General features: G+C 38.6%; 1 protein-coding gene across 1 annotated transcript; it reads left to right on the forward strand.

Annotated features, from left to right (window-relative positions):
• Nucleotides 1–6,866: 6,866 nt before the first annotated feature.
• Nucleotides 6,867–7,979, forward strand: LOC113925639 (hsc70-interacting protein-like). The gene has a single exon (XM_035726364.1). It carries the CDS (start codon nt 6,867–6,869, stop codon nt 7,977–7,979), a length of 1,113 nt encoding a protein of 370 aa, XP_035582257.1.
• Nucleotides 7,980–10,305: the final 2,326 nt, after the last annotated feature.

A 10,305-nucleotide genomic window follows, 5' to 3' on the forward strand; every position in this document is an offset into this window, starting at 1 on the left:
TTGCTGGGGACGTTGTTAACCTACTAGCATTTTGTTCTCTCATTCATCTATTCTCCTCTGGACAAAATGACAAGACGAAAAAAATCACCTCAGCAAAAAGAACAAGAGGTAGTACCGTTAGCCAGGGACCTACTCAATACAGACATTAGTACAATGTCAGACCTAGAGTTCAGAATCATGACTTTAAAGATATTAGCTGGGCTTGAAAAAAGCATAGAAATTATGAGAGAAACCCTTTCTGGAGAAATAAAAGAACTAAAATCTAACCAAGTCGAAATCAAAAAGGCTATTAATGAGGTGGAATCAAAAATGGGGGCACTGGGCGCCTGGGTGGCTCAGTTGGTTAAGCGACTGCCTTCGGCTCAGGTCATGATCCTGGAGTCCCTGGATTGAGTCCCGCCTCGGGCTCCCTGCTCAACAGGGAGTCTGCTTCACCCTCTGACCCTCCCCCTCTCATGTAGTCTCTCTCTCTCAAATAAATAAAATCTTAAAAAAAAATGGGGGCACTAACTGCTAGGATAAATGAGGCAGAAGAGAGAATCAGCAATATAGAAGACCAAATGATGGAAAATAAAGAGGCTGAGAAAAAAGAGAGAACCAACTACAGGATCATGAGGGCAGATTTCGAGAGATAAACGATACGATAAGAAGAAACAACATTAGAATAATTGGGATCCCAGAAGAAGAAGAAAGAGAGAGAGGGGCAGAAGGTATATTGGAGCAAATAATAGCAGAGAACTTCCCTAACGTGAGGAAGGAAACAGGCATCAAAATCCAGGAGGCACAGAGAACCCCTCTCAAAATCAATAAAAATAGGTCAACACCCCGACATCTAATAGTAAAACTTACTAGTCTCAGAGACAAAGAGAAAATCCTGAAAGCAGCTCGGGAGAAGAGATATGTAACCTACAATGGTAGAAACATTAGATTGGCAAGAGACTTATCCACAGAGACCTGGCAGGCCAGAAAAGATTGGCATGATATCTTCAGAGCCCTAAACGAGAAAAATATGCAGCCAAGAATACTATATCCAGCTAGGCTATCATTGAAAATAGAAGGAGAGATAAAAAGCTTCTGGGACAAATAAAAATTAAAGGAATTTGCAAACACGAAACCAGCCCTCCAAGAAATATTGAAAGGGGTCCTCTAAGCAAAGAGAGAGACTAAAAGCAGCACAGAACAGAAAGAAACAGAGACAATATACAGTAACAGTCACCTTACAGGCAATAAAATGGCACTAAATTCATACCTTTCAATAGTTACCCTGAATGTAGATGGGCTAAATGCCCCAATCAAAAGACACAGGCTATCAGATTGGATTAAAAAACAAGACCCATCCATATGCTGTCTGCAAGAGACTCATTTTAGACCCAAAGACACCCCCAGATTGAAAGTGAGGGGGTGGAAAACCATTTACCATGCTAACGGACACCAAAAGAAAGCTGGGGTGGCAATCCTTATATCAGACAAATTAGATTTTAAAACAAAGACTGTAATAAGAGATGAGGAAGGACACTATATCCTACTTAAAGGGTCTATCCAACAAGAAGATCTAACAATTGTAAATATCTATGCCCCTAACATGGGAGCAGCCAATTATATAAGGCAATTAATAACAAAAGCGAAGAAACACATTGACAGCAATACAATAATAGTGGGGGACTTTAACACCCCCCTGACTGAACTGGACAGATCATCTAAGCAAAAGATCAACAAGGAAATAAAGACTTTAAATGACACACTGGACCAAATGGACTTCACAGACATATTCAGAACATTCCATCCCAAAGCAACGGAATACACATTCTTCTCTAGTGCCCATGGAACATTCTCCAGAATTGATCACATCCTAGGTCACAAATCAGGTCTCAACCGGTACCAAAAGATTGGGATTATTCCCTGCATATTTTCAGACCACAATGCTTTGAAACTAGAACTCAATCACAAGAGGAAAGTCATAAAGAACTCAAATACATGGAGGCTCCTACTAAAGAATGAATGGGACAACCAGGAAATTAAAGAAGAATTAAAAAATTCATGGAAACCAATGAAGATGAAAACACAACTGTTCAAAATCTTTGGGATACAGCAAAGGCAGTCCTGAGAGGAAAGTATAGAGCAATACAAGCCTTTCCCAAGAAACAAGAAAGGTCTCAAATACACAACCTAACCCTACACCTAAAGTAGCTGGAGAAAGAACAGCAAAGAAAGCCTAAACCCAGCAGGATAAGAGAAATAATAAAGATCAGAGCAGAAATCAATGAACTAGAAACCAAAAGAACAGTAGAATAGATCAACGAAACTAGGAGCTGGTTCTTTGAAAGAATTCACAAGATTGATTAACCCCTGGCCAGACTTATCAAAAGCAAAGAGAAATGACCCAAATCCACAAAATCATGAATGAAAGAGGAGAGATCACAACCAACACCAAAGAAATACAAACAATTATAAGAATATATTATGAGCAACTCTATGCCAGCAAATTAGATAACCTGGAAGAAATGGGTGCATTCGTAGAGATGTATCAACTACCAAAGTTGAACCAGGAAGAAATAGAAAACCTGAACAGACCTATAACCACTAAGGAAATTGAAGCAGTCATCCAAAATCTCCCAACAAACAAAAGCCCAGGGCTAGATGGCTTCCCAGGGGAATTCTATCAGACATTTAAAGAAGAATTAATACCTATTCTCCTGAAACTGTTCCAAAATATAGAAATGGAAGGAAAACTTCCAAACTCATTTTAGGAGGCCACTATTACCTTGATCCCAAAACCAGACAAAGACCCCATCAAAAAGGAGAATTACAGACCAATATCCTTGATGAACATGGATGCAAAAATTCTCACCAAAATACTAGCCAATAGGGTCCAACAGTACATTAAAAGGATTATTCACCACGACCAAGTGGGATTTATCCCTTGGCTGCAAGGCTGGTTCAACATCTGTAAATCAATCAACGTGATACAATACATTAACTAAAGAAAGAACAAGAATCATATGATCCTCTCAATAGATGCAGAAAAAGCATTTGACAAAGTACAGCATCCTTTCTTGATCAAAACTCTTCAGAGTATAGGGATAGAAGGTACATACCTCAATATCATAAAAGCCATCTATGAAAAACCTACAGCGAATATCATTCTCAATGGGGAAATGCTGAGAGCTTTTCCCTTAAGGTCAGGAACACGGCAGGGATGTCCACTATCACCACTACTATTCAACATAGTATTAGAAGTCCTAGCCACAGCAATCAGAAAACAAAAAGAAATCAAAGGCATCCAAATCGGCAAAGAGGAAGTCAAACTCTCACTCTTTGCACATGATATGATACTGTATGTGGAGAACCCAAAAGATTCCACCCAAAACTGCTAGAATTCATACAGGAATTCAGTAAAGTAGCAGGATATAAAATCAAGGCACAGAAATCAGTGGCATTCCTATACACCAACAACAAGACAGAAGAGAGACAAATCAAGGAGTCTATCCCATTTACAATTGCACCCAAAACCATAAGATACCTAGGAATAAATTTAACCAAAGAGGCAAAGGATCTGTACTCAGAAAACTATAAAATACTCAGGAAAGAAATTGAAGAAGACACAAAGAAATGGAAAAACGTTCCATGCTCATGGATTGGAAGAACCAACATTGTGAAGATGTACATGCTACCTAGAGCAATCTACACATTCAATGCAATCCCCATCAAAATACCATCCACTTTTTTCAAAGAAATGGAACAAATAATCCTAAAATTTGTATGGAACCAGAAGAGAGCCCAAATAGCCAGAGGAATACTGAAAAAGAAAAGCAAAGCTGGCGGCATCACAATTCCAGACTTCCAGCTCTATTACAAAGCTGTCATCATCAAGACAGTGTGGTACTGGCACAAAAACAGACACATAGATCAATGGAACAGAATCGAGAGCCCAGAAATGGACCCTCAACTCTATGTTCAACTCATCTTTGACAAAGTAGGCAAGAATGTCCAATGGCAAAAAGACAGTCTCTTCAATAAGTGGTGTTAGGAAAATTGGACCGCCACATGCAGAAGAATGAAACTGGACCATTTCCTTACACCACACACAAAAATAGACTCCAAATGGTTGAAAGACCTAAACGTGAGACAGGAGTCCATCAAAATCCTAAAGGAGAACAGAGGCAGCAACCTCTTCGACCTCAGCTGCAGCAACTTCTTCCTAGAAACATCGCCAAAGGCAAGGGAAGCAAGGGCAAACATGAAATATTGGGACCTCATCAAGATAAAAAGCTTTTGCACAGCAAAAGAAACAGTCCACAAAACCATAAGACAACCGACAGAATGGGAGAAAATATTTGCAAATGACGTATCAGATAAAGGGCTAGTATCCAAAATCTATAAAGAACTTATCAAACTCCACACCCAAAGAACAAATAATCCAATCAAGAAATGGGCAGAGGACATGAACAGACATTTTTCCAAAGAAGACATCCCAATGGCCAACAGACACATGAAACAGTGCTCAACATCGCTCGGCATCAGGGAAATCCAAATCAAAACCTCAATGAGATACCACCTCACACCAGTCAGAATGGCTAAAATTAACAAGTCAGGAAACGACAGATGTTGGCGGGGATGTGGAGAAAGGGGAACCCTCCTACACTGTTGGTGGGAATGCAAGCTTGTGCAGCCACTCTGGAAAACAGTATGGAGGTTCCTCAAACAGTTGAAAATAGAGCTACCATATGATCCAGCAATTGCACTACTGGGTATTTACCACAAACATACAAATGTAGGGATCCCAAGGGGTACGAGTACCCCAATGTTTATAGCAGCAATGTCCACAATAGCCAAACTGTGGAAAGAGCCAAGATGTCCATGGACAGATGAATGGATAAAGAAGAAGTGGTATATATACACAATGGAATATTATGCAGCCATCAAAAGGAATGAGATCTTGCCATTTGCAACTACGTGGATGGAACTGGAGGGTGTTATGCTGAGTGAAATAAGTCAATCAGAGAAAGACATGTATCATATGACCTCACTGATATGAAGAATTGTTAATCTCAGGAAACAAACTGAGTGTTGCTGAGTGGTGGGGGGTAGAAGGGATGGGGTGGCTGGGTGATAGACATTGGGGAGGGTATGTGCTATGGTGAGCACTGTGAATTGTGCAAGACTGTTGAATCACAGATCTGTACTTCTGAAACAAATAATGCAAGATATGTTAAGAAAAAAAAAAGAATAAGATAGCAGGAGGGGAAGACGAACCATGAGAGACGATGGACTCTGAAAAACAAACTGAGGGTTGTAGAGGGGAGGAGGGTGGAGGGATGGGTTAGCCTGGTGATGGGTATTAAGGAGGGCACGTTCGGCTTGGAGCACTGGGTGTTTTGCACAAACAATGAATCATGGAACACTACATCAAGAACTAATGATGTAATGTATGGTGATTAACATAACAATAAAAAATTAAAAAAAATGTTAAAGGGTCCTTTTTAAGCAGAAAAAAAGGGCCAAAACTAAATATAGGAAAATAATATGAAAGAAAAAATCTTACTGGTAAAGGCAAATATATAGTAAAGGCAAAGAATCAGCCCCGCTGCCCCCCAAAAATTCCATAGATTGCTTTGGAGTAGGTTAGGGAAATGTGAGAGGAGAGAAATTAAAAATTTCTTTCTTTCTTCTATTCTTTTTGAATATAACACATTGAATAAATAGTGACAAAGGGATATATATTCTATGTACCAGGGAAGGTGCTGAAAGCAGCAGTGTTTGCTGAAGGAGAGGGCTCTTAATTAGTTTTCACATATTTTGAAATGTAATTATATATTAATAAATATCCTTGTGCTACAGAGGAAACCATAAAATAAATTACTAAATATTTAAAAGTGAATGATAATGAAATCACAATACATAATATTTTATAATTAAACTTTTTTTGTGGAGTAAGGGTAATCTAGTACTTTGAGGGAACTTCATAGTTTTAAATATATTTATCAGGAATTAAAACATCTAAAATACTGAATTAAACACTTAGCACAAAAAGTTGGAAAGCAACAGAACTGAACAAAGAAATAAGAGTAAGAAATAATATAGGTAAGGACAAAAATCCTACCCACCTGTATCAATGTTATCAAGAACTGTTTTATAAGACAGTATTAAACCCACCCCAAATCAATGTTAAATTCACAATAGTAACCGTACATCTGAAATTCAGCCTACCTGCAAAAACTATAGTAACTTCAATTCCACAGCTAAAAGTTAACGAATCTTGAACTCCTCCCATTTCTGAAAGTTTGCCATCTCTGATGGCCAGACTTCCCCAAATCTCAGATCAGTTCTCTTCTTTGCTCAGAAATACTGTGTCCTACAAATGCAGCTCTCACTTGTTTAGCAAGTAATCAGCTCTTTATTTCAGATATGGAGTGGAGGCTTCTTCCTTTGACATTATGTATCCCACAGATATTCATTTCCATATGGGGACAATTACAAGGGTATTCATTGCAGACTAATTTGTGATGTCAGGGAACTGGAAGCAAACTGGGAGTCTACAACTGTGTAAGTAGATGTAGGTTAAGGGTAATGGATACCTCCCTAATAGTAAAAGGTAAAAGTCAGAAACAATAATTTAGATGTCCACATATAATAGCAACACATATAAATCTTTAAAACAGTGTTTGGTAAAAAAGATAAGAAACAGGATGAGACACATACACAATATAATCCAAATCATTTATCTCAGTCAAAAATACAGGACAACTCCCCTTCTACACGATCACGCTGAGCTAGTACACGGGCCTGGAATCGGGCCGCAACCTCAGCCGCGCCTGCCACCTGCCGCCTGCCGCCTGCCGCCTGCCGCCTGCCACCGCCCCTGGACCATGGACCCCCGCAAAGTGAGCGAACTTCGGGCCTTCGTGAAAATGTGTAAGCAGGATCCAAGTGTTCTGCACACCGAGGAAATTCGCTTCCTGTGGGAGTGGGTGGAGAGCAAGCTTCCCCTCCTGCTACCACCTGCCACTCATAAAACTAAATCAGAAGACAATATCGAGGAAGAAAAAACAGATAGTAAGAAGGCGGAGGAAAACATAAAGACAGACGAATCATCAAGTGAGGAAAGTGATGTAGAAATTGACAGTGAAGGTGTGATTGAACCAGATACTGATGCCCCTCAAGAAATGGGAGATGAAAATGTAGAGATAACAGAGGACATGATGGATCAGGCAAATGATAAAAATGTGGCTGCCATTGATGCCCTAAATGATGGCGAACTACAGAAAGCCATTGACTTGTTCACAGATGCCATCAAACTGAATCCTCGCTTGGCCATTCTCTATGCCAAGAGAGCCAGTGTCTTTATCAAATTACAGAAGCCAAATGCTGCCATTCGAGACTGTGACAGAGCTATTGAAATAAATTCTGATTCAGCTCAGCCTTATAAGTGGGGAGGGAAAGCACACAGACTTCTGGGCCATTGGGAAGAAGCAGCACATGATCTTGCCCTTGCTTGTAAACTGGATTATGATGAAGATGCTAGTGCAATGCTGAAAGAAGTTCAACTGAGGGCCCAGAAAATTGCTGAACATCGGAGAAAGTATGAGCGAAAACGTGAAGAGCGAGAGATCAAAGAAAGAATAGAAAGGGTTAAGAAGGCTTGGGAAGAACATGAGAGAGCCCAGAGGGAGGAAGAAGCCAGACGACAATCAGGAGCTCAGTATGGCTCTTTCCCAGGTGGCTTTCCTGGGGGAATGCCTGGTAATTTTCCTGGAGGAATGTCTGGAATGGCAGGGGGGATGCCTGGAATGGCAGGAATGCTTGGGCTCAATGAAATTCTTAGTGATCCAGAGGTTCTCACAGCCATGCAGGATCCAGAAGTTATGGTGGCCTTCCAGGATGTGGCCCAGAACCCAGCGAATATGTCAAAATACCAGAGCAATCTAAAGGTTATGAATCTCATCAGTAAATTGTCAGCCAAATTTGGAGGTCAAGCATAATGCCCTTCTGACAAATAAAGCCCTTGCTGAAGGAAAAGCTATGATCACCTAATGGATGTCGCAATAATACAAACCAGTGTACCTCTGACCTTCTCATGAAGAAAGCTGGGGTGCTGTGAAGAGAATCCCTACCCCTCTGCCCCACATGCAACTGAAACATTCTATAGTGGTTTGCCATTAGGGTATTCATTCAGATAATGTTTTCCTACGAGGAATCACAAACTTTAAACACTTTTTAAACCTTAAAAATATTTAAAAACATATTAAAAGGGTGTGTTAGTCCCTAAAAAAAAAATACAGGACAACTCTATAATACATATTTTGCAAAAATATGGAAACAAAAAGACACACTTTCCCCTCATTAGAATATTTGCCTCTGGGAGTCCTGTAATGGGAGTGAAGAATGATAAGGAGAGGAGAGTAAGGTAGAACACACTAAAATAAAGTAAGCCAAATATAATGAAGAGAAAAGGGAGAGAGGCAAGAGGGAGGGGAAGGGAGAGGAGAGGAGAATAGAAAACCTAGGGGAGAAAAAGGAATGGCGGTGGGAATTGGAAGGGAAGAGAAAAGAGAGGAAAGGAGAGGAGCAGAAGCAAGAGAGGGAAAGACAGGGGGAGAGAAGGACTAGGAAGAGAGGGGAGAAGGGAAGGAAAAGGGGGAAGTAGGAAGGAGAGTACTGTTCCAGACAGTGTTGCTAATGTGCTATAAATTAAAGAGTATGACTAACCGACGCTTTTTTACCTGAGGTCTAAAACACGAAAAAAAAATTCAGACAATTAATGAAGTAATGATGGCAAATGTGTACAGATCAGAGCAACAAATGATCATAAAACTATTGGTTTTTATGTATGTTCTAGAGCTCACATGAGCTGTATTCTCTAGCTTCTTTCATGCCTGGACAAAATATATATATATATATTTATAATTTCCCATACAGTCTATTAAAATTGATGAATATCTTCTCTCTTAGAAGCATCTATTTTCATGTTTCTTGAAAGCTCTCACTAAGTAGTTCTTTTCTTAAAACAGTTGAACTTTTGGTGGAAAAGCAAAGATAAACAAAACTTTTTTTTTTTCAAACATTCAGTCTCTATATGTCTATTTTCTTTTATTTAACTTTTTTGCGGGGCATCCTTACTTTTCATCATGCACTGTATTATCACAATTTTTGAAACCCGAGAGAATAAAATATAATAAAGGCTTCATCCCTTGTCTTTCAGTATAATCTTTTTCTATGCCGTATCTTAAATTATGTACCTATGTATACCTAGACTGTAATTTTATGCATAGGTGTTATCTATAAATGAATGTCTTACTTTAAAGTAATTATCATGGAAAGCTTCCACTTACTCAAATAACCATACCATAGTCTAAATCATTTTTGATAATCCTCTTTCAGAATTGTTCACAAAGTTATTTTATGTACTGAATATACACATATTTATAGAAATATTACTTAATTTTGCCATATCTCATTTTTTAAATTAAAAACAATATTACACAAAATGAACACCCCATTCCACAAAATGAATGATTTTCACCTGTTCTCCCAAATTAAATCCGCTTATAAATGACTAAATTTAAAACTATAGGGACTAAATATGGAGATTACTCCACAGGTTCTACAAACAAACAAACAAAATCAAACAGAAGTACCTGATCTCTTACAACAAGTATCTAAATGTTTTCTTTCTATTCTTTCTTACCTGAGTGATTGAATTGTGGCGCATTAGCAACAACAACAAACAAACAAAAAAAACCCCTAATATTCTTTTAAAACCATACACCATAGCCATGATTTGGTCCCACAAAGAAAGAAAGAGACAGACAATAAAATAGACTCTTAAATGTAGAGAACAAACTGATGGTTACCAGAGGGGCGCCGGGTGAAAAAGGAGCAGGGGACTAAGATCACACTTATCATGATGAGCACAGAGTAATGTACAGACTTGTCGAACCATTATATTGTACAACTGAAATGAATATAACTGAATGTTAATTATAGTTGAATTTAAAAAATGAATAAAAAAACGTTTAGTTCTGCTTCAGTTAATCTACAAATCTTTGTTGGCTAAATCACACCAGAAAAATGGTATTACGATTGAAACTTGTTGGCAGAGATATGGGTTTGGGAAAAGAATTAAAAATGTCTCTTTTAAAAGAAAAACTTCCAAAGTTTTAGAAAGTTTTCAAGTCCTAAAAATACAGAATTGTTGAAATTTAACTTTCTTGTTAGAAATGTTGGAATTTAACTTTCTTGTCTGTTTCCAATTCACTCATTATATATGCTATATATGTCATTATATACAGTAGTGGAATATGCAAA

The sequence above is a fragment of the Zalophus californianus genome, chromosome 2 (genome assembly GCF_009762305.2).
Source record: "Zalophus californianus isolate mZalCal1 chromosome 2, mZalCal1.pri.v2, whole genome shotgun sequence".
In the NCBI taxonomy this organism is placed as follows: domain Eukaryota; kingdom Metazoa; phylum Chordata; class Mammalia; order Carnivora; family Otariidae; genus Zalophus; species Zalophus californianus.